The sequence below is a fragment of the Coccidioides immitis genome (assembly GCF_000149335.2).
Source record: "Coccidioides immitis RS genomic scaffold supercont3.4, whole genome shotgun sequence".
NCBI lineage: Eukaryota > Fungi > Ascomycota > Eurotiomycetes > Onygenales > Onygenaceae > Coccidioides > Coccidioides immitis.
In genome coordinates, this window is record NW_004504311.1 from 299,364 (window position 1) to 326,468 (window position 27,105).

Sequence of the window (27,105 nt, forward strand, 5' to 3'; positions counted from 1 at the left end):
ACTGTGAAAAGGTTCGGTCTTTATGGCCACCTGCAAGTTCCAAACCTGACATCCCCGTTCGCGGACGTTGCTGGCGCTATTAGCGGGATGCCAAAGGCCCCTTTATGCTACTGTACCTTCCGGCATGCCCTGCAGTCAACCAGATCGAGTTCATTCCAGAAAGTGCGTGTTGGGAATTTTTGTTTCAGCATTTGATAGAGCTAGTTAAATCTCCTGACCAATGTGAGCTCGGCGGTAATCGTCCTCCGCTGTACTTTATATAAAGGGCTATAGCTACATCTCTCCTTCTCCCCTTTTCAAGCTTATTCCTCGAGACCCGGTTGATACCCTGCTGCAGATTATATTTAAAAGCCCAGACCTGGCCTTTGTCACTTCACCAAGCCCTATATATAACTCAAATCACCAGATCTTTTCTGTTTGGCACGATATTAGAGTTACTCTGCTCAACGATGGAGACCACCCTAGCCGCGGCACGATATGGAAAGGAGAATGTCAAAGTGTGCAAGGTTCACCGTGATACCACAACTGGTTGGCAAACAGTCACGGAAATGACAGTCAGTGTGTTGCTGGAGGGTGATATTGAAAGCTCGTATGTTTCTCCAGTGTTAGCTGCGCAGACCAAGCATTTACCTAGGAAGCAGATACACCAAAGCCGACAATAGCGTCGTTGTTGCAACGGATTCTATGAAAAATACCATATATATATTGGCCAAACAGCATCCTGTCACTTCTCCCGAGCTTTTTGCGTCTATTATCGGGAGTCATTTCATAGAGGCATATAAACATATTCATGCGGCGCATGTCCATATCGTTGCTCATCGGTGGACAAGAATGGCTATCGACGGAAAGCTACACCCACATTCATTCATGCGCGATGGTACGGATGTCCGAATCGCAGACGCCGATGTCATTGAGGGCAAGGGGATTGAAATCAAATCTTCGATCTCTGGCCTTCTCCTTCTCAAGAGCACAGGATCCCAATTTCACGGGTTCATACAAGATGAATTCACCACGTTGCCTGAAACCTGGGACAGGATTTTAAGCACAGAGATTGACGCGAATTGGACTTGGATGCCATTTGAAAACCTCGACCATGTCAAGTCCGTAGTTCCTAAATTCGACCGGGCCTTCTCTTCGGCGCGAGATATCAGTTTAAGGCTCTTTGCGCAAGATGATAGCGCAAGCGTGCAAAACACAATGTATAAAATGGCTAGTGAAATCCTTGGCACTGAGCCGTTGCTGAAAGCTGTGTCGTACTCGCTTCCTAACAAGCATTACCTTGAACTAGGCAAGTCACATCATTCGAACTTTGGTGGTCCATTCTGTTTCGCCGCGCTAACGATGCAAAGGTCTGAGCTGGCACAAAGGACTGAAAAATGTTGGTAAAGATGCAGAAGTATATGTGCCGACCTCGGCGCCGAATGGCTTAATTCAATGCACGGTTGCGCGTGGAACTGACCGCTACATACGGGCGACAACTTCAAAGCTCTAACCAGGGTCCTTGAGCCGTGATGCTGGACCTTTTAAAAACCTAAGTAGGAGCGCTGTACACCTGACTTGTTTAGTCCCGTTCGTAAATCAAATATCATACAAGACTTCAATCAAAAATCTAAGGTCAATATACAATACAATTGACCAAAATGTGATACTAGTAATACATAAACCCTCGCTCCTAGATACTCCGCATGTGATGCATTGAAATCAAAAAAGTTCTCACTGCGCTGCAGCTACTTCTCGCGTTCGCTGAAAAGCTTTCTTAATTTCAGGCAGTTCACCCAGTACGCTTTTTCCGCCGAATTGGACAATGTTTGCTTTGTATGGGTGGGCATGGCCTTCGAAGGCTGTAAAAATCCAGTCAGCACAGTTTCCAAATCTATCAAAGCTTCAATTTGCCCAGTCATCGCCCTCTAAAAGTCTTGAAGATGAAGACCGACAAAAGCGCACGCACCTTTTAGCCTGGCCATCCTCTTTTCTCTCAACTTATTCTTAGGTAGCATTCCCCGGACTGCTCTTTTCAGTACCTCCGCACCACCCCATTTCTCGAACATCTTATCCATCGACATAGATTTCAGACTTCCCGGCCTCGTCGAATGAGAATAGTATAGCTTCTGAAATCTCTTTTTACCCGTGGTGTGAATGTTCTTGCACCCGACTGCCACGACGTAGTCACCGCAATCGGTCGAGGGATCATAGATTGGCTTGTTCTTGCCCATGAGGAAGAGTGCTATCGAGGAGGCGACGCGGCCCAGACTCCGTGGATCGGAGCCTACATCTATATAGTGCCATGTTCGAGAGTAGGCGAGACGGGTCTGAACGCAGAAATATGGTCAGTAAGCTAATGGCTGGCTATTTTAATCTGGCGACATACTCGTCCAATGCTTTGCGACATAGCGAATTCAAGCGGTATTATTGACACATAAAGAGAATGCGGGACAAAACAAAAAGCACTGTGCACGGCAAAGACCTTCAAATGCTGCAAGCGACGAGCAAATGCTCAATTGACCGGGTACGATTCGATTATTCCTCCCGCCACTGCGTGGACTGGGCGATGGGGCACTCATTTTCTCCTTAGTATCACGTGACTGCTTAGCTAAGCTGCCCTAGGGGCACACTAAGCGAGCGCGCCCACCATCTCCGACTTTTGGAATATCGATTTGCGGCTCACCAGCGCGACGGCGACATCGACCTTTGACCTTCGACAACCTCCGATTTCTGCACGTCGAACCCAAGCCATCCGCCATTATATCTGCAAACATGGCTGCTGTTCCAAGCGTGCAATGCTTCGGCAAGAAGAAGACAGGTGCGAACTTTTTGTTACCCCGGTTATCTTGGCTTGGGGAAAATGGATTTTGTTTGACTGACATATAACGAGTTTAGCTACCGCTGTCGCCCACTGCAAGGTACGATGAACCCGCCGGGAGAAGGGAATTTTGGGAATAAAAACGGGTCTTGGTGGAATGTATGCTAAGAAGATGCAAATAGCAAGGCAGAGGGCTCATCAAAGTGAACGGCCAGCCGATCTCACTTGTCCAACCAGAAATCCTCAGATTCAAGGTACGCGCATGCCCCCGGAATACATAAAGAGGAAATAGAGTGGCAATAGAGGAAAAAGACGGTGTCGAAGCGAAAGCTACGATGGGCATACTTTACCTTGGGGGGCGCTACTGGGAAATCCGTTCTAATGCAATTCGGCCCATCTGGGATAAATAGGTCTACGAACCCCTCCTCATAGTCGGCCTTGACAAGTTCGCCAATGTCGATATCCGCGTCCGTGTCACCGGTGGTGGTCACACTTCCCAGATCTATGCCATTAGACAAGCCATCGCCAAGGCTTTAATCGCCTACTACCAGAAATACGTCGATGAGCACTCTAAGAACCAGCTCAAGCAGGCCTTTGTTCAATTCGATAGAACCCTTCTTGTTGCCGATAACAGACGGGCTGAACCAAAGAAGTTCGGTGGTCCAGGTGCCCGTGCTCGTTTCCAGAAATCTTACCGTTAAATCTACCTCCTGCGTTTGCGATGTGGTGGGGTTCGACGACTGGAGATGTGCCAGAGGATTGGTTGTTGGCGCTGGGACGGACGGGAAGAAAATGTCATGTCTCAAATTATTATGTTTTGTTCCTTTGTATGAAAAAAAGAGGAACGGAATAATGCTATCTGCGCAATGGCAAAACCATTTTCAAATCCAATAAAAACCCATTTTCCACCGTGGGAATTTATAATGTCGCCGCTGGTATACTATTGCCCTTTTTCTTGGGGTTCTTGCAACATACAGAGCCTGCTCAGGTCCCTGCCTCCCGGCAGCACCAGATATGCGACGGAATAGCGCTGGATTGTGGCTGATAGAAGGTATATCGGCTGGCTCTCTCACTGAGAAATGACGTTATAGTGTTAATATGTTATAGCAATCTGCTTATCCGTACACAGCACCCATCTCCAACGGGTTCACTACCTTCATCTGAAGATAGGGATCGTTTGTAGATTCAAAACCACTTCACATGATAAACCTAAGGGAACTACACCTACTATTTAAATGTGAACCAGAAGCATCGAGGTGTATCCCATTCATTTTCTCGTTGAGTATATCAATTTTTTATAGGCTATCAGATCATACCCTATCATTCATCGCTCGCGAAATTGTTTGTCGCTATCAAAATTGGTTAGTTGCGGCATAGATGGGTTTTTGGCCAAGAAACGTTTACTCCACGTGCAGGCGATGCGCTTATAGCTTTGATGAGAGAATATGTCATTGGTGCCTCGAAGTGTGAATTTGCGCGTAATTTGAAAGTAATGGCGACGCTAGAATGTGTTTCCCACGCCTTCTTTTGACACCATACGTCTAGCCAGAGATGCATGGTAAAGCGATGGTTGACCATGGAAAACCCTTTGCCGGAATCTTCATTGTGACGGCGTGTCTGTCATATCTATGTCTTCTCCTGGGTGTTCTGCAAGGACCGGCTCCTCAAGGTCGACGATAACTGGTGCATATTCGCCAGTTTCGTCCTCTTCCTCAGCACCGCTGAGCTCCATCTCTACCTGCTCTCCATCTTCCAGTTCCAGCATACCTCGCCGTACTATGGAACGTCTTGATAGCTCCCAGCCGTATTTGCTTTTAATCCAGTTCTCCAAACGCGCGAACTCCTTCTTGACCCTCATTTCTCCAGAGGCCTCGGATTCATCAACGGACTTTTTGAATTTAATGAGGAGACTCTTGAGGTAATTTCCACCATCATCTCCATCCATTTCGAACAGCCCCCCTTCGACATCTTCGAAATGGCACAGTTGAAGCCTGAGCAATTGTAAAACCTTGACGAAAAAGTCTTCTCGCTCCTTCATTGCGCTTTTGCAAGTGAGTATTAGACCCAGAAGCCGTTTCCACTGTTCTAAACTTGAGAAATTCATCAGGGTAAGCACCATCAAGAAGGTAAATTGTAGTTCACCCAGCACCTGCTCCTCCCCTGCTGCATCACTATTGACGTCGGATAGCTTGGGGGCTGGGATACCATGCTTGATTAGATCGCCTAGAGCCCACGAACGGTCCTGCGCAGCCTCCGTCCGCTCACGGCCTATAGCACCCTCTCGCCAAGTTTTCTTCAAATCAACAGGGATAAAGCGTAATTCTTTCTCCCGCTCTCCAGCAACCCCCATTGAATTCGCCATATCCGTGGTCGATAGCCCAGGGATATAATCTGTATCCCTCGATGCAGAGCTTCCGGATGTAATTGTCCAACGTTGGTCAAGAGAGTCAGACTGGCCCAAGATGCGGTCTAGGACCGATGGCGATATGGAACTTGAGAGTCTCTGCCAATCGCCTCGAGAAGGGGCACGCTCATGTTGATAGCTTATCGTATTCGCGCCATCTCCAACAGTCGTCGTCGGCCTCGCGTTCAATTGCGATTGGTAGGCTAGGAAGCCTCCAGAAGCCCAAATCCTCCCCAGATTGGCTCTTTGCCGCATCGCCTGTTGTCTCCCAGCATCACTATTTTCATCAACAGGAACGACCGCCTCCAGCGCCTTGTCCCATTTTCGCAATCTTATATCGATATGACTTTGGCGGGCGAGCTGGTTTGGACTGCCATTCTCTCCGACATAGAACCATTCACCGCTTCTAAGTGAGAAACTTTCCGTTGTACTTGTGTAGAGAAAGTGTGCGCCTGGAGGTAGGTCCTTCACTCCGTAGAAATTCGGGGTAGAGTTGAATGAGAAGAGGTCGATGCCGACAAGCGTTGTTGGAGGGAGGTCGCTGATGACAAGAGTAGGAGTCGGTCGAGGAGAATCCGACATTTGGCAAGATGTGGTGGCTAAGCCGTTGTCGACTCGAGTGATGGTGTGGCGACTAGGGACCAGCGCAAGATGTATCATCAGACTCCCGACAGAAAATAGCCTCCTGATGATTGGATAAATGGGAGATGGGAGAACTTAAGTGCAAGACAGATATCGGGCTTTATAGGGAAAATAGGTCCATTCCGGTCTATAGATCAAACGCAGACGGTGAGCGGCGGTATGTACTCCACAAATTGAGGAACTTGGCTGAGATTAAGACGTGAGCACAGCTACATTATTACCAAGGTTTACCTTAGGATAATATCCGGAGTACTCCATGTATAGGGCCAATATACAAAACACATCCAGTATTGAATAACGATTTAAAATGCTCAAGTATCTCGTTTGATTGGATTATATGAGGGCAGTACTAACACCCACATAACGTACACGAGCAAGAAATTTTGGGATAAAGAAAAAAAAGAAGACCAGGCGTTACTGCCGTTCTTCGCGTTTATTCCATCCACGTAATGCAAAAGGATAGCGCCAATGTATCCATGCATTCCATCCTCGCTCCAGCCGCAAACAGAGGTACGCAACATGGAGGCGGAAAGCGAAAGTAGACGACTCATAGACGACGACCACGGCGACCACCCTTGCGGCGAGTAGAATCGGAAGGAGTCGGGGTAACATCCTCAATTCTTCCAATTCTCATTCCGGAACGGGCGAGAGCACGGAGCGCAGACTGAGCACCAGGGCCAGGAGTCTTAGTGCCGTTACCTGTGGAGAGTAAGATGTTGGCATGTAATCATAAAAAAGTTTTTGTAGCTCTGTATAAATTGTCTGCTTGCATACCTCCAGTAGCACGGATCTTGATGTGAAGAGCGTTGATGCCAAGCTCCTTGCAGCGAGCAGCAACATCCTGGGCAGCCAACATAGCAGCGTAGGGGGAAGACTCGTCACGATCAGCCTTGACCTTCATACCACCAGTAACACGACAGATAGTTTCGCGACCGCTGAGCGCAAAAATCGGTCAGCATTCTCCTAGATTATTCATAATTCGGCCGGCGTCCACAATTTCTACGAACGCCGCGAGCACGGATGGAGGGCAACCAACCTGAGATCGGTGACATGCACGAAAGTATCGTTGAAGGAGGCAAAAATACGTGCGACACCGAAGACGAGCGAGCCTAGTCGGAGTCAGAGGGTATGATTGGCGAATTGAAGAGAGTAGGGGACATTACCATCTCCGGACAGAGGTCCAAGAGAGACGTTCTCGTTGGCGGGTCTATCGGTCTTCTTCTTTGGAGGCATTTTGGCTGCGATGGATGGAGGATGTTGTGGATAGCACAAGGAAAAGGGAGCAGCTCGAGTTCGTCTTCATGAGCATTTGATTTCGCAGTGGTCCGGGCATAGGGCTTTTCCCCGTGTGCCCTAACTTTCCAAAACGGCACTAGCTTAGTTAGTGAACTAGATGCTGACTAATCTCGCCGGCTTAAAATCGAGAACTAGCAAATTTTCTCCCTCATCCTTTTTTTTTTTTTTTATCGTCGCTTGTTGACTTTCATCCAATTGCCTCCTCTCTTTGACCATCACTGCTCATGTTGGAAGAGAATACCCAATGTTGGAGGAATGGCTTCCGTGCTTGGTATTACACAAAGACAGTAGAATTTCCGCTATGAGTCACTGAGTTACACACAACGTGCACGTTACGCAAGTTGCTGGATCTTAGGGACTCTGTTGGCTTCTTTTATTTCTTGTATACCCTTTTTATCTCTATCTCTGCTACTGAATTGCGGTCTACAAAAGTTTTCTTTTCTCGTGCAGACCAAGGTTACAGTCAAGCACTCCTCAAAATGGCGGGCCATACTTCTCACCCAAGATCCATTGGGATCATTGGGATGGGTGATATGGGAAGGATGTATGCTCAGCGCTTGAGCCAAGCGGGTTGGAGGTAAAACCCCCCCTTGCTGAGCCTCCATGCTCTCGTTTTCCCAACCAATACTATCTCTGGTATATGGTAAGTTCTGGCTTTCTTTTCATATCTTTCCTTTTACATGATGACTTGAGTGCATTTGGCTCGAGTATGGCTTGTTGTCGACTATGCCACCTTTCTGGTGTGCATGGAAGATACCTCGCTGTCACTGATGTAAACGCTCGCTACCTAACTTTTACCTTGTCTGATATCTGCATCTACTCTAATTATCTATTTCCACCCTATCTATTCACAGTTATGGATGCTAATCGAACCTGCTGGCTTGCTTAGACTTAAAAGACCCTCTAATACCGTGGGCTGATGTATTATACTAGCATTAATGCGTGCGACAAACCTACCAATTATGACACACTGAGGCAAGAATTCATATCCCATGTATGTCCACTACTACCATCAATCGACATTGATGCTCAATTCCTATTTTTTCTTCGAGTAGACAAATATCAATATATTACCCAACGGACATTTGGTCTCCAGAGTTAGCGACTACATTATCTACAGTGTAGAGGCAGAAGCCATCAACAAAATTGTGGCGGAGTATGGCCCATGTATGCAAATTTTATCGAATTCATAGTCTGTCAACAAATTTTATCTGACAATTTCAAAGCAACCAAAGTTGGCGCGATTGTTGGTGGTCAGACTTCCTGCAAAGCCCCAGAGCTGGCTGCTTTTGAGAACCATCTTCCTGGGGACGTGGAGATTATTTCGGTTCATTCCCTACATGGACCGAACGTGAACCCTAAAGGACAGCCGTTGGTATGCATTATTGCCGAGATCACAATCCGCGTCAGAGGCGTCAGTAGTAACCTCGCATATTTAGGTCTTGATTCAGCACAGAGCCTCTGACGAGAGCCTCAGGTTTGTTGAAAGTGTGTTTGCGTCTTTCGAATCCAAATACGTTTACCTCACCGGGGAGAGGCATGATCGAATCACAGCGGACACTCAGGCCGTGACGCATGCTGCATTTTTGAGTATGGGAACTGCGTGGCAAGCCAATAACCAATTCCCGTGGGAGATATCTCGATATGTGGGTGGAATTGAAAACGTCAAAATTAATATCACATTACGCATCTACTCGAATAAGTGGCATGTCTATGCTGGCCTTGCGATATTGAACCCTGCTGCCAAAAGACAGATCCGTCAGTATGCAGAATCAGTGACCGAACTATTCAAATTGATGTTAGGCGGCCATCGTGATGAGCTTAAGCGCAGAGTCAAGGCTGCCAGGGCGGCTGTATTCAGGTCTGATGCAGTGAAACAAAATTTGCTGCTAGAAGATGAAGTGCTTGATCGGTTCTCCCTGTCCCGGGGGCTGACAGAGAAGACGCCGAATAACCATCTCAGTCTGCTGGCAATTGTTGACTGTTGGTGGAAATTGGGAATTGTTCCCTACGACCATATGATCTGTTCAACTCCAGTTAGTCTGCTCTACTTAACCCCTATTCCAATCTTGATAGTTCCGAATTTTTAATGTTCTGTCCAGCTCTTTCGGCTTTGGCTTGGGGTGACGGAGTATTTATTTCGAAAAGAGGACCTGTTAGACGAAGTCCTCGATATTGCCATTGATGACAATACGTTCCGGTCCGACGATCTCGAGTTTACATTTGCCGCTCGAGTCAGACAGCCCTCCATCTCTGACCCTTGAATTCTTTTGATGCTTACAGTTTGCTGACAAATTTAACAGGCATGGTCTGACTGCGTTTCGTTCGGCGACTTTGAATCTTATCGAGATCGTTTCGAGAGAATACAAAACTACTTTGCACCTCGGTTCCCCGAAGCTGTCAGACTTGGAAATGAGATGATGAAAACGATCCTGGAGAAAACGGAGAAACCAGACATCCCACTCGCTGCACGTCAAAAAGTGCCGCAATAAGGATCTTCCACCAAAAATATGCTCACGCTACTTGCCACGCAGTCGGTGTCATTCCCGGCCCTCTACCTGGTGTAACACTCGCAAGAACCGCATTCGAATCCATACTCCGGTTTTTTCTGCAGTTATATCTCGGGAACTATTATGGTTTGAATGAATCCATGAGCACGGGGTTATCCTGATGACGGGATCTAATGGGAATAGCATCCCTGGCTGCCCTTTTGTATATTTTATGACTTATATATAAGGATTTTATGTGGGAGAGTACAGAGTGCTATTATAAAAACAGGGCAGATTGTTCGTTCTCGAAGCATTGGGCTCTTTGGACTGAATATAAAACGCGGCTGTTAAAACCGGAATAGAAACCACTTAGCCCTTTCATAACTCAGTCTGAACGACACAATGTAAGCAAGATATGTGGCATCCCAATGGTAGGGTGGCCTGGTGCTGTGCCAGGCCCGATACCGGTAGCAGGATATTCAAATCAAAATGAGTTACTTTGCCTTTATATATCGCCCTTGGAGAAAGTATTCCAAAAGACGACTTTTTGTTTAGTGCATGGGTCGAAAGCGCATTGACCCAGGCGCGATCGATTTCAAGGCCGCAGGCCCCACACAATAGAGTGTTTATTCTTACAGTAAAGCCTCTATATAACAAATCAATTTTGGAAGTCTTTTCAGTTCGTTATATAGAGGGATCCGTTATATAGAGCTAGCATACAAATACACTCTAATATCCTGCTGCTGCTGATTTTCAAGCCTCCGAGCCCCTAATCTTCTCTCATAATGATTTAACTGTTGAATTAGCTCTGTATCTCCCTTATCCTGCCGCTCTTCATACAAGTGAAGCTTTTCCACAATGTCATCAAGGCCTTGTTGGAGAGAGAAGGATTAAGAGCCTTGTGGGAGTGTAATTTCTTCTTCTGCCCAATCAAAATTGTGGTTCGGTGGGGCATTTTGGTCTTTTTGGCCTTTTTATAACGATATATTAAGAAATCTTGAGAGATATTCCACGAATCTCGTAGTATACAGGTTAACGAATATTTTGTATGGAGATTTAATTTTGGAAGAGATTTTCGTCCGTTATGTAGAGGATTCGTTATGTAAAGTGATCGCTATATAGAGGCTTTACTGTAGTATATCTTTGGGCAACTGGCGGTTTTCTGGCTTGTGGCTTAGCTACTGAAGAGAGAATTCCAGACAATTGAAAAGCGGTGGGAACGAGTGTCCAGGGATTGATGTCACAAACTACTTAGGCTGCATGCAACTGATCATCTGGGGTCCCTTCCGGGAGAGGATTGTCCCATGAATAAGGTCACTGTAACCGCTCTGTGCTCTCCACGGCTATGCTCAATCTCCACAGTTAGACAGATGCCAAGTTCCACACTTACGATTTCCAGGGTTGCACCATCACATTGGCAGGCCGAAGGTGCATCAGTATGTACACGAGCCGAACAAGGGTAAGGAAACACACACAGAGCATGGGGTACGGAGTACAGGCCACCCCTATCAAGGGATTCTCTTTCTCTCAAAAAAAAAAAAAAAAAAAAAAAAAAAGAAAGAAAGGAAAGGGGAAAGAAAAAGAAAGTAAAGATAAGGTGTTTGGTTGGAGAGTGCTGGAACAAAAATTATCGAACGTGAGATAAGCCCGAGATCTTTAACAATTGAACTGCTGGAACCCCACTGCGTTAGAGGCTATACTTATAGTTCAACTAAAATTGACATGGATGTCATCGATAATGCATCACTCTCCTCGGTGACGATCTCGCAGGGTTTGGCCGTGTATGATCCTTATCTGCTCCCCCTTGCCAGGGCTGGGCAAGCCAGACAGTGAACCTAAGGTCGTCAGCCTCGAATTTGGCGTAACCACTGCGTCCTGTTGTTGAGGCTTCCCCGTGTCAGGCTCAAAGGCTATGCTGTGGCTGAGATCTCGACTCTTCTTTAACGAGGAATTCGATAACTCAACGCAATAATGTTGAGTCCTATAATCCAGCCTATCCTCCGAAGCTTCGGTGGTTGCGAAAGGGCGAGTTTCAATCTGGATTATGGCTGGTTGTCGGAGCCCCTGGCGATTAGTGAATGAAAAACGCTTGACCCCCCCCTTGAACTCTTCTCTCAGAAAGCGGTTAGGAGGATGTTTCGTCCTGTTCGAACTCAGTGTCTTAAAACTTCCTGCGATCTTGAGCTGGAGGAGTTGCTGGGTTCGCAGTTCCTCCGGGAATCTGCAAGTAACACGCTGGGCTTGGCTTTGGGCATTATGGTCGACTTCCGCCCCTCCTGGAGTGAGCATCAAGCAGGGACACCACATTTAAAATGGGATAGGGTTAGCCAATTCTTCACATTGCATCGTACTCCCAGGTGAAGTTTCCATAATTTCGTACACGCCATGCGCCATGGATTATATTTGTCCCCCTCTTGATTCGCGGTCGAGGCCGCAGATCCTCCCAGCCGAAATTACGTACTGTATGTATGTACTCCGAGCTCCCTGCAGATATGATTTTTTTTCTTGATTGTCCTTTTATACCCCGGATCCAGGGTGAAATTGAAACGCGTCCTCCTCTCGACAGGGCTGCTCTCACTTAAGACCCAAGAGCTTATTCCGTCGCTGATCATTGGGATGTCAATACATAACACTCGTTCGTCTCCCAGAAGAGCCGCCATTTCTTCTCCTTTGTTGATTTTTTTTCGCTCGCAGTTTGAGCTCTTACCTTGTTTCTTTTCTTTTCTTTTCTTTTTTTTTTGTTTGGTCATTGAACCAGATACCCTAAGCCCGTGTGCAAAATGAGACTAGAGCCCTTGGGTTGGCCGACAGCGGTTTTGGCCTTTGGTAAGCCACATTTTCATTCAGTGCTATGGGTCTAAGAGCCTCCGTTGATGAATTGAGCCATCTAATGCTCGTGTTAGCATCGAGCGTTCTGGGCAACAGCATTCAATTCAGTCCTGGAGGCCGAGCTTCTGGGTTGAGCTTCCGTGTCAACGTTCCAACATCTACGGCTTCCTCAAGATCAGGCCCAATTTACTTTCAAATTTCAGCCCCGAACGATGTCCAATGGGTTGGCCTAGGCCAAGGAGCCGGCATGGACGGTGCCAACGTTTTCATGCTTTATTCCGCATCCTCCACAAATGTGACGCTGTCGCCGAGGTTAGCCGCGGGCTACTTCGAACCTGAAGTGAATCCGGATGCCAAAATTTCGCTCCTCGAAGGCACGGGGATCTCAGACGGCAGGATGGTTGCAAATGTCAGATGTGACACCTGCATGTCGTGGGAAGGAGGGATGATGGATCCTACAGATACTGCTAGCCCATGGATATGGGGTCTGAAAATGGGATCCTCCATTGATTCGTCGGATACTGACGAAGACCTCCAACAACATGATGTTATGGGCACGTTCACTCTTGATCTGACAAGGGCTGTCGGCGGCAGCTCCGACAATCCGTTCCAGGATATCCCTTCAAATGACCCCCCGCCCCCGACCTCCACCAATTCCAACGGCGCCGTGCCTGTACAGGGAGGAAGATCAGCAATCGAAATTAAACGCATCGCTCACGGATTGATTATGTCTATCGTCGTTGTGGTCCTATTCCCTCTTTTCGCGCTGAGTCTTCAAGTTATCCCCTCCAGAGCCACCGTCCCATATATCCATGCGCCACTCCAACTGGTCGCACTATGTTTGGCAATCGCAGGTTTTGGCATCGGAATCTCTTTGGCATTGGATCTAGGGGTTATATCTGGTTATCATCCGGTTATAGGCCTTATCATGATAGGAAGTTTGATCCTTTTCCAGCCCGCTCTCGGTCTACTCCAGCATATGCATTTTCGAAAGACAGGCGAAAGGAGTTCCTTTGGTGATCTTCACCGATGGGGTGGTCGACTTTTGATTGTCTTGGGCATCGTCAATGGCGGTCTGGGCTTCAAATTTAGTGGAATTGGTAATCCCACCGTACCGAGAGCAGGTGTCATTGCATATGGAGTGATCGCGGGCGTTATGGGCCTTGTATATGTCGCAATCGTCCTGGTGAAGTCTTTGAAACAGGGAGGCAATGCTCAAATGAAGCCCATTGGGTCGAATGGCAACACGCCCCCAAAAGGTTCGGCCGAACAAAGTATCACGCATGATACATAGTTTTCTCATACATGCTGTTTATTTTTTTATATTTTTTGTTAATGGCAAAACTTCGTTATCGCGCACCACTTCTGTATATATTCATGTTTTCTTTCTTCCCTATGGATAGAACCATTTGTCTTATCTAAAGCTATTTCAAATAGGAGTACTCCTGCGAGTATAATGGGTGGAGTCTGCTCGCTAGGGTTGACACAATCGATGCGTCGCAAAGTAGTTGGAAGTGGCATCAAAGCAAGGTTGCCGAGAGGAGCACCCCGATTACTCTGTACGGGATACCTGCCAAACAAGCTTAAAATTAAGCTTTGTGGGAAGTGGGCCTTGTGTTGCTGTTGCTCAAAGAGGTTTCCTTGAAAAGGAGAGTACCCGAAAAGATGGAGTAAAATGCGCTTTTGCCAGTATCATAACACCTGTGCATTTCAGAGCGCCTAAATCGCATGCAATTTTCGAGAAATAGACAAAAGAGGTACACACTACTTATCCCTGCTGCGACAGGTGCCTGACAGACTTTTTGCATGCACTGGAGCTAGTTATTTTAGTTGCAGAGCTTCCCATTCCAAATTCGCAAGCCTACAAGATGGAAAGCTTGTGCTGTTCCCGGTCCGCCCACACTTATATTCATGTATAGGGTATACCAACAAAGTAGGAGTGAAAGAAGTACTTTAGTAGTCTGTATAAAGTGTATAAAAAGCTGCTACTATGCGGAAGCTCCTAAGGAACAGTTATCAGAAGTTACTCATTTGGACACCTCAAACTATGGGAGTTACCAGAATCTAACGATATACTCCGTACGGAGTACAGGCTAACAATATACCCTCGGGTCAAAAAAGGACCACTCTCTCCACTCTAGCATTGAGTTAGTTCCTTGATCCTAAAACTATCCACAAGTTGAATCATTTCGATGCTAGCGGCCAGATAATGTCTTGTGGTTGATAGTTGCATATGCCAGAGAGTTGTCATTGGCAAGGGGAACCCCTGTTCCAGATTTGCTAACACTTGATTAGTTAGTGATTAGGACTCCATAGTTCGCCACCCGGTGCATCTTCGGGTTGACATTGAGCTGCTGGGTGACGGGGTGTGGACTGCTGTCTGATGTACTCCGTACCTGTTGCCCGAACCTACATCTTAACCCACTCCCATCATTACTCTTTGGTTAGTTAAGCAAGCAACAACGGCCCAACAGCCCTGCGCTAAGTTAACCTCCCGGGCTAACAAATATTTTGGGTAGCACTGAAAGCTCCCTGTAACTTCTCCAGATTGTTTCTTGTTCAGTTCAACTTCTTCTCACTATTGTTATTACTTTCTTCTCTTTCAGGGGAAAAAGTGGAAGGTATTCCATGCCTGTTGGTGTAAGTAAAAAGGCGGTCCGTTTTTTTCCCGGATTAATGATGTAGTTACAAGTCAACATGTTGTTACCTTTCACTTGCTTATAACCCAACGCCGCCTTCCTCTACTCCGTACTCCGTACCCTATCTCCTTTTTTCTGCCTTCAATTTCAACCTTGCACTGCCAACACTGACCATCTTTGATTTATCATGCCATAGATGTGATCAGGGAATTAAAACAATGGCACCCCGTCATACGAATGTAAAAGGCTCTTCTGGGTCTCTCCCAAGGTACGCGAAGCTCCCTTCATACGGCCCCGTTTTCATCTAGGTTACTTCTCTCGGAGCTCTCTCTGCTCCTGACACCATCCCCTTTACAAGATCAAGGCGAAGGCTAACTTTTGACCGCATACAGCTATAGTACTTTGTTTGATAGCGTAAGAATACCCGCAGTTACAATAACAGCTGACAGACACTTCCATGCTAATGGCATTCATCCCCTGCCAACACTTTCAGCATGAATTGTCTTCAGCCTCGCGACGTCCTGATGTTGCAACTGTGACGATCCTTAAGTCTGAATACGACTCATTGGTAAGTATGGATCTGCTAAATATTGCCTTGACCTATGAGGCTAACAACGAGTGGTGAAGGCGCGTCGGTCCTGTGAATACGGTATGTTTATGCCCCATTATCTAGGCCCTCCCTCGATTTCCGTCTAAATACATGTCTGCGGCGCCAGAGAGATTAAAGCAAGCTTTGATTCGTGGAGGCATACCGCAGTCATCTCTTGAAGTGAGGGCATCCCGCTTTAGACTGTCAGGAATTATCAACGCTTACTTCTATGCAAGACATTGATCCGTAGTCCCGATAATTCCTACGAGGTATCACAAGAAAACGAGAATAGTTCGAATTCCACTCTTCGCCATGACCAAATTTCTGCTTGTAGCTCTCCGAAGACTACCACGACCAAAAATCACACTGAGCGAGATGCTGCGTTATACTGCCATCCACAACGAAGCTCAGCAGAGCCAACCACCCGTTCCATAATTGACACACCAGGTCGCCCAGATTCTGATGACCATGACAATGTTTCAACCCCAAGTGATGGGAAGTTGGATTCACCATATTCTGGTGACGGGCATACGGTTGCAATGAAATGCCACGGGAATGGAAGTGATAATCGTACCATCGTGTTAAAAGGCATTCCAGATCGAACAACCCATTCCCACATTGTCGCTGCTGTTCGCGGAGGCGCGCTGGTAGATGTCTTTCTTCGCTCCAGGGAGCGTACTGCGAGCATCTCGTTTGCTGACAGCAGAGCTGCCCAGGAGTTCTTCACATATGCGAAGCGGCAGCATTTGTGTATCCTTGATAAGCCTGTAAGTTTGAGAAGGACAGATTTTTCGTTTTGATAGCTCACACCGTTGCCTTTTAAGGTTGATGTTTCATGGAGTGACCGCCAGTTCATTCTGTCAAACTATATCGCCTCTCAGGTGTCAAATGGGGCTTCCCGCAATATCTTGATTCGCGGAATCCACCCCAATTTGACCGAATCCCAAATCCGAGAGGATATGGAGCATATACACAATTTGGTGATTATTTCAGTTACGTTTACCCAAGGCAATGCATATATTTCCACAAACTCGGTTCAAAAAGCGTCATATGCTCGCAATTGCATGAGATCCCGCATGCCATATAAAGTTATGAGAATAGAGTACTATCCCGATGAGTGCGCAGAGCCGTTGCCACGGATCCAGCATATGCTAAGGAGGGAAACTCCTCGACCAGCCAAAAAATTGAATCCTATGGCCAATCGGTTCGAGATGCTGCATCTCGATGATAGTGACGCTGACTCTGACGGAACGGAGGAGTTGACAAGCTGTGCCTCTGTTACAGGCGGAGTCAACTGGGCGAATCCGATTGCTGTCTAAATGCTTATCTGGACATCTGCTGACATTCAGTTTCCCATTTTGCCCTCTCGCTCACTCTTGCATTATTGGAAGCATCAAGCTACTATTCAAAACTAATGTTCGGCCATCATACCCACCCTGTTCTATTCATCTAGAATGCCCTACTCCGTACAGCCCTTCCCTTTCTTTCTTCTCTCCAATGCCTTGCACTGGGTCAAAGCACCAAAGCTGTCCTGCCATTTTTGAAATTCTTCCTGTTAGATACCCAATATCTCTGTAGCTTTCCTGGTTTTATCATTCGAGGTGAGGAAGTTACTTGGGAAGGATGATTGCATTGTTTAATCTGATATTTCTTGTCCTGCTCTTTTCAGCAATAGTTTTTACTTCAATATATGTCATCTGCAGCAAGGCTAAAGAAGAGTGTGTTCATGCAAAAATATGATTCTGATTAACTATCATCAACAACAGACACGATGTGGAAGGGAGCAATATCTTCTTGGTAAACCTAGTATCACCCTCAGCTCTGGTTACACTTATCACACAGGCTTCATCTTCCACTGTGTACAGCTCCTCCTCTAATCAAGCAGCACAACATTGCCGAGTTGCCTGGAGCAGAAGTTGACTCACGTGACATTGTGAGATGATTGGGATGCACGCTAAGATAAGATAAGCACAAAGCACTCACATTGAAGCGAAAATCGAAAAACTGAAGTTCAACATCAAAAATTCAGTGTGGAGCAACCTCGACGCCAACAACTGCAAGCAACATCTTAAGGGTTCGTGCTTACTCCAAATAGTGTGTACCAATCTTCGCTGGGGATCTACAGCAATGTCCGTCGACGCTCGCACAGCGTACCCGGGGAGTCGCCCACCGGCCAATATGCAGGACGAATCAGACGTTGAAGAAGAGGCCCTCGTGAACAACTATAAAGAACAAGTGCACTTTGATGATGGAATGAGCGAATTGGATCGGACTACCTCACTGGGAGCTGCCTCGCAGACACAGGGCCTCCAGGCGCAGCTGGCAGCAGCAGCGACTCCATTGGAGTTTCAGGCCACCCTTGAGACGAAGTTCGCGAGCTACGATAATTACTGCAGTCTATTCCATTATATCTTGAACTCGGATGGACCAGTAGATCTGGAAGTCCCCTCTGTATGTTTTTTTCCTACTTCTTCCCGCGAGCTCGCGCCTTAATTGACTTGCGAGGTCGTGGGTCGCGCTCCTCATGTGGCTATGAAAGGGCGAGGCTAATCTGGATTTTATTTCTAGTACTACTGGGCATGGGACGTGATCGATGAATTCATCTACCAATTCGAGTCTTTTTGCCGCTATCGTAACCGGGTTGCTCGTACCGGCTCGAACGAGGAGGAAGCACAGCTTTTGAGAGAGAATCCCAACACCTGGGGATGCTACTCTGTCCTTAACGTCCTCTACTCCCTTATTCAACGATCTCAAATTAACGAGCAGCTGGCTGCTATAAAGGCCAATGAAGATCCCATGGCCGTCGCCGGAGACTACGGATCTCGCCCCCTCTATCGCATGCTCGGATATTTCTCTATTATTGGGCTGCTACGTGTCCACTGCTTGCTAGGTGATTTCAGCTTGGCTCTCAAGACTCTTGATGACATCGAGATGAACAAAAAGGCCATGTTTGCTCGAGTAATGGCTGCCCATTTCACAACCTACTACTATGTCGGTTTCTCATATATGATGATGCGCCGCTATGCCGATGCCATTCGCACCTTTAGTCACATTCTCGTCTACGTTTCGAGAACGAAAAACTTCCAGAAGGGCAGGGAGAGCTACGATGCTATCGCCAAGAAGAACGATCAGATTCTTGCGCTCATCGCAATCTGTGTCTCTTTCCACCCCACCCGATTGGACGACACTATCCACTCAGGCCTTCGCGAGAAGTATGGTGACCAGTTCATTCGCCTTCAGCGCGGTGGGCCGGACGCCCTTCCACTCTATGAAGAGCTTTTCCGCTCGGCATGCCCAAAATTCATCAGCCCAACCCCCCCGGATTTCGACAATCCAGCTCTTAACATCGATCCTGTGGATCATCATACGGCCGTCTTTATGGATGAAGTGCGCAACACGTTATACAACCCAACTGTGAAATCATATCTTAAACTATACACCACGATGGATTTGAAGAAGCTCGCTGGGTTCCTGGAAGTTGAGCCAGAGCAACTCCGCTCGTGGCTTCTCGTGAACAAGTTGCGGAGTAGACAGGTGAGATGGTCTGAGGGAGGCTTGTTGGAAGGTGAAATCGTCAACTCCAGTGACTTGGATTATGCCATCGAAGGCAATCTGATTCACATCAGCGAAACTAAGGCGGGTCGAAGATTAGTGGATTGGTACCTGCGCAACCTTGCCAGAACATACTAGATTGACCATCGAAGGGAGGATTTCATGAACGGATTAGGTGGTTTTTCAAGTTTACTCTGCATTCTACGAGATACAAGTCTGATGGTTGCCTCATGAGAGCCTGCCAGCTATGGATCTTTGTCTGATAATACTCTTTTGTACCTGTCATGAAGGGAAAGAAAATGTGGAGTTTTGCTTGGATTCTCGTGTCAAAAAGCGGTTTCCTATCCCCAAAAAGGTATCCTATAAAGAAGGTCATGGTTATAGTCCTTCTTTACTTCTTAGGCGCTTATGGTCCATGTTATTATGCTAACGAGTCTTGGTTTCATTGTTCGACGCCCTTCCAATAACAGTTTACATTGTACGGAGTAATTTTCCTGTTTTGGTAAAATTTTGATTGTTCTTTTTCTTTTTTTTTTGCGTCTTTACTTGGTTGTCTATGTCATGTACTATACAAATGAAAAGCATAGGAATAGATTGCCCAGATGCATTCCCAGGTATCTTCGATCAGACTGTCCCAATCGCTTTGGTACCTGGAGGCATAAGAGGGAGGAGAATGCGCCCTTAGGCAAATCCTGTAAATCAGTGTGAAGGCATCTGTCTCTTACATACAGGTCCTCCCAAACAGGTCTTTTGCTGTAAATTCCGGAGTATACTATCTTTTATCATCACTCAGTAACGTCGAAACTAGTACCGCATCCACAACTACTCGTCGCTCTTGGATTATTCACGACCTTGAACTGACTTCCTATCAGTTCAACCGTATAATCAATGGTGCTGCCTTTAAGCAGCTCAAGAGATGCAGAATCCATAACGACTTTCGCTTCTCCCGCGGATGTTTTGGAAGTGAGACCGGGGGATGACGATGCTTCCATGGGCGTGTCTTGGGTCTCTTCTTCAAAAACAGTATCTTCTTCTGGGTCGATTTTGGACCGTGGGTCGAGAGACATTATATACTGAAAGCCATGGCAACCGCCGCTTGTGACAGTGACTCGGAGATGGTCGTATGGTTCGGACTTAGAGTTCAGGGAGGATTTGGACGACGGGTCAGTTAATTGTCGGAGACGCTTATAGGTAGAACTTGTTAGCAACGGCAAGGCTGAACAGTGAAATGCCCAACGCAAATCCGGAATGCGAAGAAAATCTTTTCTGGGAAACTGAACACAAAAAAAAATAAAATAAAATAAAATACAACAGCCGGGATTCGCTGGTAGTGAGCCACCCAACTACTAGCCAGCCGGCAAGTGGCTTAAGTACGGCTGAGCGGACGGGAAGCCCTGTTTTCCACTTCCTATGGTCGTATGTGATTGTTCTAGAAGTGAATCCACAATATCATAGCAGTATGCTAAATCCCCTCTTTCTAAAACAAAGGCTTGAGATGGCCTTCCGAAGGCGGAATTTCTCTCTGCCTGAAAACCAAAACTAGTACCCACAAAGAGCATTTTAACATACCTTCGCTGCGCGGGGAGATATTTCAATCGTCATCGGATTTCCATCATCATCAACTCTAGGGTTTAGAGCCACTATTGTTGTGTGGTTCAAAGCCGTTGTGGAGAATGCAAGTCTGCGATCGAGCAAGGTGCGGTTGTCCCTCCGATGAGGGGGAAAGATTGGAAACTCTTGGGCGGCCCGCCAACGTGAGGAGGACAGAGACACACGGCCGGTGCCGGAAGGCACTCCCGACGATTTGAAGCCAGCTCTTGAGCTGCTCGATGATGCGAGTCGCTGAAAATGACGGGAGACGGTTGCGGCGGGGATGTTTTGGCACTGGACAAGGCGGGTGCCGGTAGAAAGGAGCGTTGGCGGTGACATTGTACGGGAAGAGCCACGCTCAGATGCAAAACAAGATACCTTCAGCCGAGCATCCAGAACAAGTGTGCCATGAAGTTGGTGTGTTTTGGAGCTTGAACTCCGCTCCTCAGGACGCCCAAGAGATGGGATTTTAGTAATCCCCGGCATTTTTAAGCTCAGTCCAACCAAGCGCTCCGATTGGATCCGCCGCCACACCGCCCTCTTGGCAACGGTTATGGCATTTTGGGCTCCAGCAATACAGAGGCAGAGAGATCATCAGCAGAAGGAATTGAAATTCAACTGTCAACAACTAGCAGCTAGAAATACATCTTTTTTTTTTTTTTTTTCTTTTAATGGCTCATAATTATACCTCACATTACCCTTTACAAAACTTGAATATGTGCCTTTCCGTCATCATTACTGTGAAAACCTCAAAACGATCGCAGGTGTTTTCCAGCAAGATCAGACCCCAGAATTAGCTACCCCTAACATAAGGAAGTACCTCGGTCATGGATAATATTTGCAACATCGTTTCTTAAGCAGCAGAGTTCCTGCGTCAGCTTCAAAGCCAGTTTTGGCTCACGATTCGCCTTCAGTTGCCCTAAAACTCGGGGAATTCTCTCCACATGATATCTGCAATACGATCCATTGGTGCTTGCATAAAGGCAATTGCTGTTTCAAAATATGGCTGAGTTGGCGCATTTGGATGGGCGCGTGTCGGCATCAAGATCTTAGTCCGCTCAAACCGCCTAGAAATGGTTTCGGATTCCGCCGGCTCCAAGACAGATTCCAGGGAAGGGATATCCTCTTCCTGTTCTTCATCAAAATGCTTGTTCAGATTATCCATGATGGAATCTAGCATGGGTAGATATCGCGGGTCACTAGGCTTCATATCTTGGAACTTGGCCAGCAACTCTTTGATCTAGTATATATTCCCCGTTAGGCATCCGACCAGACTCCAGAATCTCGAGCAGCATACCTGCTGGTTTTCACCCCTATCCTTATCGGCTATAACCTTGCCATGGTCCATGTGAGACTCGAGGGCCGGATACACGACGAGCTCCTCGGCCACGGCATAGCGGGCAAGCTCCCAGACGAACTGTTTTGTTGCTGTTCAGCGTAGGAGATATTTTGAAGTTAACTTCATCAAGAGCTTTACCTGGTTGCCCCAACGCTTCCTGGTGTCGTCATCCTGGGCCTCGATGATTTTTTGGTAGTGATCTCGCATCTGCTGCTGATCCGCCCTCATCACATCTGAAATGGAAGCCATTTTGTTAGCAGGTGCTTGTCAACCTCTTTGGATCATGTATAATCTGTGTTGTTAATGAGACGCAAATTTCTTTGGTGCCTTTGCCTCCTGATAAGAGTCTAAAGTATCCCGGAGCTCACCTCCTATCCCCGAGGGTGCTGGCTAATATAAGGTCATGTCGCACAGGTCAGCAGGCAACGAGCTCCGGGTCTTCACCTGGTATTCTTCTACCATTGGTAGATATTTCAAGGATAAGCTCTCATCACGTCATTGCTGTGAAGCTTCCAGAATTCAGTGATTGAGTTCTCTCGGGTCGTGCAAAACAGGTTCTTCTGCATGTTATCTGGATCACCACAAGCTTGTTGAGGAAAGGTTTAAACTTTAGTCCCATGGAGAAGTTACACTTTCTGCCGAGGAGCTCCTTAATCCTTTTCTATTTTTTTTCTTTTTTTTTTTTGAGTGCAGCTCCAAATCTGTTCTACCACTCCATTAACAGAGTATCCGTTGGGTTGGCAAGTCAGTTGCTGCACAAGATTAAGCTAGGCATACTTGATAGAAATATCTCAAATTCCAGCTGGAGTTGCCAAAAGTAATTCGGTATTGAACAGGAGAATATCGCGCGGGGCGGCGTCCGGCAGCGGATGGCTAAAGCCCACTAATATAAGGAGGCTTAACTGTTACCAAAGCCACATGTACAACACCCTTCTCCAAGCACCGTTTCACTCATCTGCAGACTTGAAATTGTTGTGCTGTGCACCCGAGTGAAAATGACACTTGTTGAAGTTGATTCTCTAGAGATTGTCGTTATTGTTGACAATGAGCTGGATGTCATGTCCCCTCCCCCACCCGATACCGTCCAAGCGACTGGGTTGATGGGCAATATAGCACTCGAATCTCCATATGACTTGCATCACCGAGGCGACGCTTCAAAGGAGCTTCGCATGGACAGTATCTGCTGCTCTGCCCATGGACTTTCAGTGATGATTGTAAGAACAATGCGTGTGGTACTTAAGCTGAGTGATACATGACTCTACTCATCAATATGTTTTCACAGACGGCGACTAGAGGAGATGTCAGGCATACAATATTGTTTGACACTGGCCCAGAAGAAAGCGTCTGGGAACGCAATGTTAAGCGACTCAGGGCCGATATTTCGACCATTGAGCGTATCCAATTATCGCATTGGCATCGAGACCACTCAGGTAACGCATATAGCTTGTCCCTATTTTAGCACGGTAATGAGACTTGAATATGTAGGCGGTATGCTTCGCGCGATACAGATGATTCGAGACGCACAAGCGGCGAATGGTCGCAGCGGTCAGGATCTCGTGGTCGACTTGCACGAAGCACGCCCAGACTACCGGGGATTCAGCATCGGGTCTGAAATAATTTCGCTTGAGGCAGACCCCACATTTGAGGAGATCGAGGATGCGGGGGCGAAGGTAGAAAAGACCACCTCCCCTCACACAGTCCTGGACGGCATGTTCCTTATCTCAGGAGAGATTCCGCGCATCACGGAATATGAGACCGGGTTGGCGCATGCGGTGCGCTTTGAGAAATCAACAGGTCAATGGGACAAAGATGAGATAATTGCTGATGAGCGGCTTCTTGCATGCAACCTCAAGGGTAGGACTGTTTATTGAACAGCCCATTTGGAGAGGAATTGACCTCCACCTTCGTGCGGCTGAGCGGAAGGCTAACGAATTGTCGGTGTCCACAGGCAAGGGTCTCGTTATATTTACCGGTTGCAGCCACGCCGGCGTCGTCAATGCATCGAGACACGCAGTGGATTTGGCCGGGAAGAATATTCCCGCCTACGCAATTTTCGGCGGATATCATCTTGCTGGAAGCGAAGCAGCCCAGATTGAGGCCACGGTTAAGGATCTCAAAGCACTCAACCCTAAGATTTTGCTTCCGGGTCACTGTTCCGGCTGGAGAGTAAAGTATGAGATCGAAAAGGAAATGCCCGGTCGTTTGGTTCCGCCGTCCGTCGGAGCCAAGTTGACATTCTGAATGAAGATGAAATCCAACACTCTGTGGCGGGGGATTTCTCTGGTAATGTAGAGATACTACTACCTAGCTGTTATACGATACTGGGAATTTAAAGACGGTATCCCAAACCCAGGTTTAGGAGGTGCTGCATGGAGTAGATACTACAGATCAAGAGCGCTCCCAGAATGAATTGTGGTGTTCAATTGAGGACGATAAACTTCCCTAGTTCACGGCTGGCAACGGCTATTGGGGCTTTGGGAGGTTGAGTTGGTCGGTGATTCATAGCGTGTGCATCCCTCAGAGACACGGAGTGCCTGGACCAAGAATTTGCCGAAAGTCAAAGAGATGACGCCTGTAACGGTGGATGTGGGGGTTGCAGAGTCAACACTGCCCTCTATGTTCTGCGACCGTCACCGTATATATCCTCGCGCTCAGAGGGGAAGGATAAGTAGCAGATATCTATCCATCGCCTCCTGAACGAGTTAATTCCTCTGTCCTGCTAAATCTATCAGCAAGAAGAGAAATCTTCCGTACTTAAGCTGGTTGTCTATAATAACAAAAAGGAAAACATGGTCGACAGTTCGAAAGCCCCTCTTCCTTTCAGAGACAGTGCTCTTTCATTCAAGAGGGAGTACGCAGAGTCTCTAGATGCTCAGGATCCGCTTCGCGAATTTAGGAATCAGTTCATCATTCCCTCAAAAGCAGATCTAAAAAGAAAATCCCTTGCCGTTGCCGAAGGAGGTGAGCTCTGCTTTTCCCCTTTGCCCCCTTGCTTCTGGCAGCTCAAATCCACACAAGCAGCGTGACTTACAGGATTTATAGAAAGCCCATCTTCAGATTGCATATACCTTTGTGGAAATTCCCTTGGCCTTCAACCGAAAAATGCTCGCATGTACATTGATCGATTTTTACAAACATGGGCGACCAAGGCCGTTCTCGGACACTTCACTAAGCTCGAAGACTCCCCTTTCCCTCCGTACATGGACTACGATGATGTTACGTCGAAGCTGATGGCTCAGGTCGTGGGAGCGCTTCCGAGCGAAGTGGCCGTTATGAGCACGTTGACAGGCAATTTGCACCTTCTTATGGCGAGCTTTTACCGCCCGACAAAGGAGAAGTATAAGATTATTCTTGAAGGGAAGGCTTTCCCTAGTGATCATGTATGGGCCGACCCTGACTCTCAACGTAATGTGGACTGTCCGAATTGCAGGCAATGGCTGATAAGCTGCGCTTTAGTATGCCGTGGAGTCTCAAATTCGGCATCATGGTTTCGACCCGAAAGATGCTATGGTGCTAATCGAGCCGAAGGACCTTAAAGAGCCTGTCCTTCCGACAGAAAGGATACTGAAAACCATCGACGAGCATGCATCCAGCACTGCTCTCATCTTACTCCCCGGCATCCAGTATTACAGCGGCCAGTATCTTGATATTCCAACTATTACAGCCCATGCGCACTCTAAGGGCCTACTTATAGGATGGGACTGTGCACATGCTGCTGGAAATGTTGAATTGAAGCTCCACGATTGGGATGTGGACTTTGCCGCTTGGTGTACGTATAAATACGTGAATTCAGGCCCTGGTTCCATGGGAGCTCTGTTCGTGCATGAAAAACACGGCCAAGTCAACCTGGAGAATAAAGAAGATCCATACAGACATCGCCTAACGGGCTGGTGGGGCGGGGATAAGAGCCTGAGATTTCTCATGGATAATAGTAAGTTTTTTTTCCAATGGCTTCAGGGCGCGGTTGATCGTCGGTTGATTAATGCAATGTCGCTAGATTTTGTTCCTCGCCCTGGTGCGGCTGGATTCCAACTTTCGAACCCTTCGGTCCTTGATATGACTGCTGTACTCTCTTCTCTCGACATTTTCGACAAGGCTACTATGCCTGCGCTTCGAAAGAAGTCCCTTGAGTTAACTGCATATCTGGAACATTTACTCCTCAACTCCCCGGAGGGTGTCCGACCCAGCGACGATCCATTCTCGATTATTACTCCATCTGATCCTGAAGCACGGGGTGCGCAGCTGAGTGTGCTATTGAAACCCGGGCTTCTCGACAGCGTATTTAGTCATCTCGTTGACAATGGTGTTATCCTGGATGAAAGAAAACCTGATGTCATCCGTGTCGCCCCAGCACCACTATACAACACATTCACAGATGTGTGGGATTTTGTTCAGATTTTCTTTGATGCCTGCCGCAAGGCAGCTCAGGAAAAGGATACAACAAGTTAGGTTGAAAGTATGTACATATAGTCCATTGGCTGTTCAAAGCGAAGTACAGTCCAAATTCCTTTAAGGGGGAACCTTTATTGACTGGGTGCTGGTCTACTTCAAATGTTATTTTCTAATAAGTTTCCTGTATGTTAGGCCACGGATAACCATGAGGTGTTGGTGTTATAATTCCACCATTAGAAGCCATTGAGGGAAACTGATCAGTCTCATCTATTCTCCAGATCAGAGGTTATCCGAGAAGGATTGGTTGTCCTAGTTTCTTACGGAGCTAGCTTGGTTATCATCAAAAACAAAAAAAAAGAAAAAAAAAGGAAAAAAAAAATGTCATACACTATATCTCTAGGAAGATCCTGCAAGGTGGCTGAGCGAGGTAATTTGGGTGAGCTTCTGCCCAAATTCTCACCCCCTTTGTCCTGCATTTTGCCAGCAGCGATGCCTGCAGATACAATGGTGAACGGAGTGGTACAACAATGGACCTGCATACATC

The 27,105-nt window shown here is 47.1% G+C and overlaps 14 protein-coding genes and 1 non-coding gene across 15 annotated transcripts; 8 read left to right on the top strand and 7 right to left on the bottom strand.

Moving 5' to 3' along the window:
- Nucleotides 1-155: 155 nt before the first annotated feature.
- On the top strand, nucleotides 156-1,688 carry CIMG_04344 (urate oxidase). The gene is made up of 3 exons (XM_001244902.2): nucleotides 156-589; nucleotides 642-1,288; nucleotides 1,350-1,688. Exons 1-3 carry the CDS (start codon nucleotides 450-452, stop codon nucleotides 1,490-1,492), a joined length of 930 nt encoding a protein of 309 aa, XP_001244903.1. The 5' UTR covers nucleotides 156-449; the 3' UTR covers nucleotides 1,493-1,688.
- Nucleotides 1,538-2,505, bottom strand: CIMG_04345 (mitochondrial 54S ribosomal protein YmL23). The gene is made up of 3 exons (XM_001244903.2): nucleotides 2,369-2,505; nucleotides 1,949-2,309; nucleotides 1,538-1,841 (listed from the first exon to the last, which is right to left on the bottom strand). The coding sequence occupies exons 1-3, from the start codon at nucleotides 2,387-2,389 to the stop codon at nucleotides 1,714-1,716; spliced, it is 510 nt and encodes a 169-aa protein (XP_001244904.1). The 5' UTR covers nucleotides 2,390-2,505; the 3' UTR covers nucleotides 1,538-1,713.
- Nucleotides 2,368-3,924, top strand: CIMG_04346 (40S ribosomal protein S16). The gene is made up of 4 exons (XM_001244904.2): nucleotides 2,368-2,800; nucleotides 2,878-2,900; nucleotides 2,983-3,054; nucleotides 3,211-3,924. Exons 1-4 carry the CDS (start codon nucleotides 2,755-2,757, stop codon nucleotides 3,499-3,501), a joined length of 432 nt encoding a protein of 143 aa, XP_001244905.1. The 5' UTR covers nucleotides 2,368-2,754; the 3' UTR covers nucleotides 3,502-3,924.
- Nucleotides 3,925-4,050: 126 nt separating this feature from the next.
- On the bottom strand, nucleotides 4,051-5,963 carry CIMG_04347 (AAR2 family protein). The gene has a single exon (XM_001244905.2). It carries the CDS (start codon nucleotides 5,862-5,864, stop codon nucleotides 4,401-4,403), a length of 1,464 nt encoding a protein of 487 aa, XP_001244906.2. The 5' UTR covers nucleotides 5,865-5,963; the 3' UTR covers nucleotides 4,051-4,400.
- A 146-nt stretch (nucleotides 5,964-6,109) lies between these two features.
- Nucleotides 6,110-7,111, bottom strand: CIMG_04348 (40S ribosomal protein S14). The gene is made up of 4 exons (XM_001244906.2): nucleotides 7,010-7,111; nucleotides 6,883-6,955; nucleotides 6,621-6,781; nucleotides 6,110-6,545 (listed from the first exon to the last, which is right to left on the bottom strand). The coding sequence occupies exons 1-4, from the start codon at nucleotides 7,077-7,079 to the stop codon at nucleotides 6,394-6,396; spliced, it is 456 nt and encodes a 151-aa protein (XP_001244907.1). The 5' UTR covers nucleotides 7,080-7,111; the 3' UTR covers nucleotides 6,110-6,393.
- A 213-nt stretch (nucleotides 7,112-7,324) lies between these two features.
- CIMG_04349 (prephenate dehydrogenase) lies at nucleotides 7,325-9,855 on the top strand. Its single transcript, XM_001244907.2, has 7 exons — nucleotides 7,325-7,719; nucleotides 8,076-8,136; nucleotides 8,198-8,309; nucleotides 8,369-8,517; nucleotides 8,582-9,178; nucleotides 9,245-9,376; nucleotides 9,446-9,855. The coding sequence occupies exons 1-7, from the start codon at nucleotides 7,622-7,624 to the stop codon at nucleotides 9,632-9,634; spliced, it is 1,338 nt and encodes a 445-aa protein (XP_001244908.1). The 5' UTR covers nucleotides 7,325-7,621; the 3' UTR covers nucleotides 9,635-9,855.
- A 1,519-nt stretch (nucleotides 9,856-11,374) lies between these two features.
- Nucleotides 11,375-12,025, bottom strand: CIMG_04350 (uncharacterized protein; the record flags this gene model as incomplete). The annotated part of the gene is made up of 2 exons (XM_001244908.2): nucleotides 11,375-11,907; nucleotides 11,983-12,025. 2 exons carry the CDS (start codon nucleotides 12,023-12,025, stop codon nucleotides 11,375-11,377), a joined length of 576 nt encoding a protein of 191 aa, XP_001244909.2.
- A 132-nt stretch (nucleotides 12,026-12,157) lies between these two features.
- On the top strand, nucleotides 12,158-13,951 carry CIMG_04351 (cellobiose dehydrogenase). Its single transcript, XM_001244909.2, has 2 exons — nucleotides 12,158-12,457; nucleotides 12,535-13,951. The coding sequence occupies exons 1-2, from the start codon at nucleotides 12,412-12,414 to the stop codon at nucleotides 13,752-13,754; spliced, it is 1,266 nt and encodes a 421-aa protein (XP_001244910.1). The 5' UTR covers nucleotides 12,158-12,411; the 3' UTR covers nucleotides 13,755-13,951.
- Nucleotides 13,952-15,051: 1,100 nt separating this feature from the next.
- On the top strand, nucleotides 15,052-17,423 carry CIMG_04352 (uncharacterized protein). Its single transcript, XM_001244910.2, has 8 exons — nucleotides 15,052-15,100; nucleotides 15,296-15,367; nucleotides 15,492-15,513; nucleotides 15,593-15,667; nucleotides 15,727-15,748; nucleotides 15,816-15,868; nucleotides 15,925-16,455; nucleotides 16,513-17,423. Exons 2-8 carry the CDS (start codon nucleotides 15,318-15,320, stop codon nucleotides 17,005-17,007), a joined length of 1,248 nt encoding a protein of 415 aa, XP_001244911.2. The 5' UTR covers nucleotides 15,052-15,100; nucleotides 15,296-15,317; the 3' UTR covers nucleotides 17,008-17,423.
- Nucleotides 17,424-17,699: 276 nt separating this feature from the next.
- CIMG_04353 (eukaryotic translation initiation factor 3 subunit L) lies at nucleotides 17,700-19,857 on the top strand. The gene is made up of 2 exons (XM_001244911.2): nucleotides 17,700-18,139; nucleotides 18,257-19,857. The coding sequence occupies exons 1-2, from the start codon at nucleotides 17,816-17,818 to the stop codon at nucleotides 19,376-19,378; spliced, it is 1,446 nt and encodes a 481-aa protein (XP_001244912.1). The 5' UTR covers nucleotides 17,700-17,815; the 3' UTR covers nucleotides 19,379-19,857.
- A 168-nt stretch (nucleotides 19,858-20,025) lies between these two features.
- Nucleotides 20,026-21,316, bottom strand: CIMG_04354 (iron-sulfur cluster assembly accessory protein; the record flags this gene model as incomplete). Its single annotated transcript, XM_001244912.2, has 2 exons — nucleotides 20,026-20,424; nucleotides 20,810-21,316. The coding sequence occupies 2 exons, from the start codon at nucleotides 21,314-21,316 to the stop codon at nucleotides 20,026-20,028; spliced, it is 906 nt and encodes a 301-aa protein (XP_001244913.2).
- Nucleotides 20,543-20,658, bottom strand: CIMG_15512. The gene has a single exon (XR_001099885.1). It is a non-coding gene; the product is annotated as a 5S ribosomal RNA (ribosomal RNA).
- Nucleotides 21,317-21,422: 106 nt separating the features above from the next.
- CIMG_04355 (HHE domain-containing protein) lies at nucleotides 21,423-22,553 on the bottom strand. Its single transcript, XM_001244913.2, has 3 exons — nucleotides 22,308-22,553; nucleotides 22,128-22,247; nucleotides 21,423-22,070 (listed from the first exon to the last, which is right to left on the bottom strand). The coding sequence occupies exons 1-3, from the start codon at nucleotides 22,416-22,418 to the stop codon at nucleotides 21,750-21,752; spliced, it is 552 nt and encodes a 183-aa protein (XP_001244914.2). The 5' UTR covers nucleotides 22,419-22,553; the 3' UTR covers nucleotides 21,423-21,749.
- A 566-nt stretch (nucleotides 22,554-23,119) lies between these two features.
- On the top strand, nucleotides 23,120-24,555 carry CIMG_04356 (metallo-beta-lactamase superfamily protein). Its single transcript, XM_001244914.2, has 4 exons — nucleotides 23,120-23,383; nucleotides 23,452-23,599; nucleotides 23,655-24,023; nucleotides 24,118-24,555. The coding sequence occupies exons 1-4, from the start codon at nucleotides 23,165-23,167 to the stop codon at nucleotides 24,408-24,410; spliced, it is 1,029 nt and encodes a 342-aa protein (XP_001244915.2). The 5' UTR covers nucleotides 23,120-23,164; the 3' UTR covers nucleotides 24,411-24,555.
- Nucleotides 24,556-24,783: 228 nt separating this feature from the next.
- On the top strand, nucleotides 24,784-26,940 carry CIMG_04357 (kynureninase). Its single transcript, XM_001244915.2, has 4 exons — nucleotides 24,784-25,130; nucleotides 25,212-25,549; nucleotides 25,626-26,100; nucleotides 26,167-26,940. Exons 1-4 carry the CDS (start codon nucleotides 24,959-24,961, stop codon nucleotides 26,616-26,618), a joined length of 1,437 nt encoding a protein of 478 aa, XP_001244916.2. The 5' UTR covers nucleotides 24,784-24,958; the 3' UTR covers nucleotides 26,619-26,940.
- The last annotated feature ends 165 nt before the right edge of the window (nucleotides 26,941-27,105 follow it).

Bases quoted from the DNA above. Each gene is read 5' to 3' on its own strand.
- CIMG_04352 (XM_001244910.2), top strand. From the start codon at position 15,318: ATGGCACCCCGTCATACGAATGTAAAAGGCTCTTCTGGGTCTCTCCCA. The intron at 15,749-15,815 runs GTATGTTTATGC...CTGCGGCGCCAG, and splicing joins GCGTCGGTCCTGTGAATACG to AGAGATTAAAGCAAGCTTTG. The intron at 16,456-16,512 runs GTAAGTTTGAGA...TTGCCTTTTAAG, and splicing joins TGTGTATCCTTGATAAGCCT to GTTGATGTTTCATGGAGTGA.
- CIMG_04345 (XM_001244903.2), bottom strand. From the start codon at position 2,389: ATGTCGCAAAGCATTGGACGA. The intron at 2,310-2,368 runs GTATGTCGCCAG...TTCTGCGTTCAG, and splicing joins TGTCGCAAAGCATTGGACGA to ACCCGTCTCGCCTACTCTCG. The intron at 1,842-1,948 runs GTGCGTGCGCTT...GGATTTTTACAG, and splicing joins GAGGATGGCCAGGCTAAAAG to CCTTCGAAGGCCATGCCCAC.
- CIMG_04355 (XM_001244913.2), bottom strand. From the start codon at position 22,418: ATGGCTTCCATTTCAGATGTGATGAGGGCGGATCAGCAGCAGATGCGA. The intron at 22,248-22,307 runs GTAAAGCTCTTG...GCAACAAAACAG, and splicing joins GGAAGCGTTGGGGCAACCAG to TTCGTCTGGGAGCTTGCCCG. The intron at 22,071-22,127 runs GTATGCTGCTCG...AATATATACTAG, and splicing joins ATAGGGGTGAAAACCAGCAG to ATCAAAGAGTTGCTGGCCAA.
- CIMG_04344 (XM_001244902.2), top strand. From the start codon at position 450: ATGGAGACCACCCTAGCCGCGGCACGATATGGAAAGGAGAATGTCAAA. The intron at 590-641 runs GTATGTTTCTCC...CCTAGGAAGCAG, and splicing joins GAGGGTGATATTGAAAGCTC to ATACACCAAAGCCGACAATA. The intron at 1,289-1,349 runs GCAAGTCACATC...AACGATGCAAAG, and splicing joins CAAGCATTACCTTGAACTAG to GTCTGAGCTGGCACAAAGGA.
- CIMG_04351 (XM_001244909.2), top strand. From the start codon at position 12,412: ATGAGACTAGAGCCCTTGGGTTGGCCGACAGCGGTTTTGGCCTTTG. The intron at 12,458-12,534 runs GTAAGCCACATT...TGCTCGTGTTAG, and splicing joins GACAGCGGTTTTGGCCTTTG to CATCGAGCGTTCTGGGCAAC.
- CIMG_04353 (XM_001244911.2), top strand. From the start codon at position 17,816: ATGTCCGTCGACGCTCGCACAGCGTACCCGGGGAGTCGCCCACCGGCC. The intron at 18,140-18,256 runs GTATGTTTTTTT...TTTTATTTCTAG, and splicing joins TAGATCTGGAAGTCCCCTCT to TACTACTGGGCATGGGACGT.
- CIMG_04356 (XM_001244914.2), top strand. From the start codon at position 23,165: ATGACACTTGTTGAAGTTGATTCTCTAGAGATTGTCGTTATTGTTGAC. The intron at 23,600-23,654 runs GTAACGCATATA...TTGAATATGTAG, and splicing joins TTGGCATCGAGACCACTCAG to GCGGTATGCTTCGCGCGATA. The intron at 24,024-24,117 runs GTAGGACTGTTT...CGGTGTCCACAG, and splicing joins TCTTGCATGCAACCTCAAGG to GCAAGGGTCTCGTTATATTT.
- CIMG_04347 (XM_001244905.2), bottom strand. From the start codon at position 5,864: ATGATACATCTTGCGCTGGTCCCTAGTCGCCACACCATCACTCGAGTC.
- CIMG_04357 (XM_001244915.2), top strand. From the start codon at position 24,959: ATGGTCGACAGTTCGAAAGCCCCTCTTCCTTTCAGAGACAGTGCTCTT. The intron at 25,131-25,211 runs GTGAGCTCTGCT...CAGGATTTATAG, and splicing joins CCTTGCCGTTGCCGAAGGAG to AAAGCCCATCTTCAGATTGC. The intron at 26,101-26,166 runs GTAAGTTTTTTT...CAATGTCGCTAG, and splicing joins GAGATTTCTCATGGATAATA to ATTTTGTTCCTCGCCCTGGT.
- CIMG_04349 (XM_001244907.2), top strand. From the start codon at position 7,622: ATGGCGGGCCATACTTCTCACCCAAGATCCATTGGGATCATTGGGATG. The intron at 8,137-8,197 runs GTATGTCCACTA...TTCTTCGAGTAG, and splicing joins GGCAAGAATTCATATCCCAT to ACAAATATCAATATATTACC. The intron at 9,179-9,244 runs GTTAGTCTGCTC...TGTTCTGTCCAG, and splicing joins ATATGATCTGTTCAACTCCA to CTCTTTCGGCTTTGGCTTGG.
- CIMG_04346 (XM_001244904.2), top strand. From the start codon at position 2,755: ATGGCTGCTGTTCCAAGCGTGCAATGCTTCGGCAAGAAGAAGACAG. The intron at 2,901-2,982 runs GTACGATGAACC...AGATGCAAATAG, and splicing joins CCGCTGTCGCCCACTGCAAG to CAAGGCAGAGGGCTCATCAA. The intron at 3,055-3,210 runs GTACGCGCATGC...TGGGATAAATAG, and splicing joins CAGAAATCCTCAGATTCAAG to GTCTACGAACCCCTCCTCAT.
- CIMG_04348 (XM_001244906.2), bottom strand. From the start codon at position 7,079: ATGCCTCCAAAGAAGAAGACCGATAGACCCGCCAACGAGAACGTCTCT. The intron at 6,956-7,009 runs GTAATGTCCCCT...GACTCCGACTAG, and splicing joins TGGACCTCTGTCCGGAGATG to GCTCGCTCGTCTTCGGTGTC. The intron at 6,782-6,882 runs GTTGGTTGCCCT...TTTTGCGCTCAG, and splicing joins GTGCATGTCACCGATCTCAG to CGGTCGCGAAACTATCTGTC.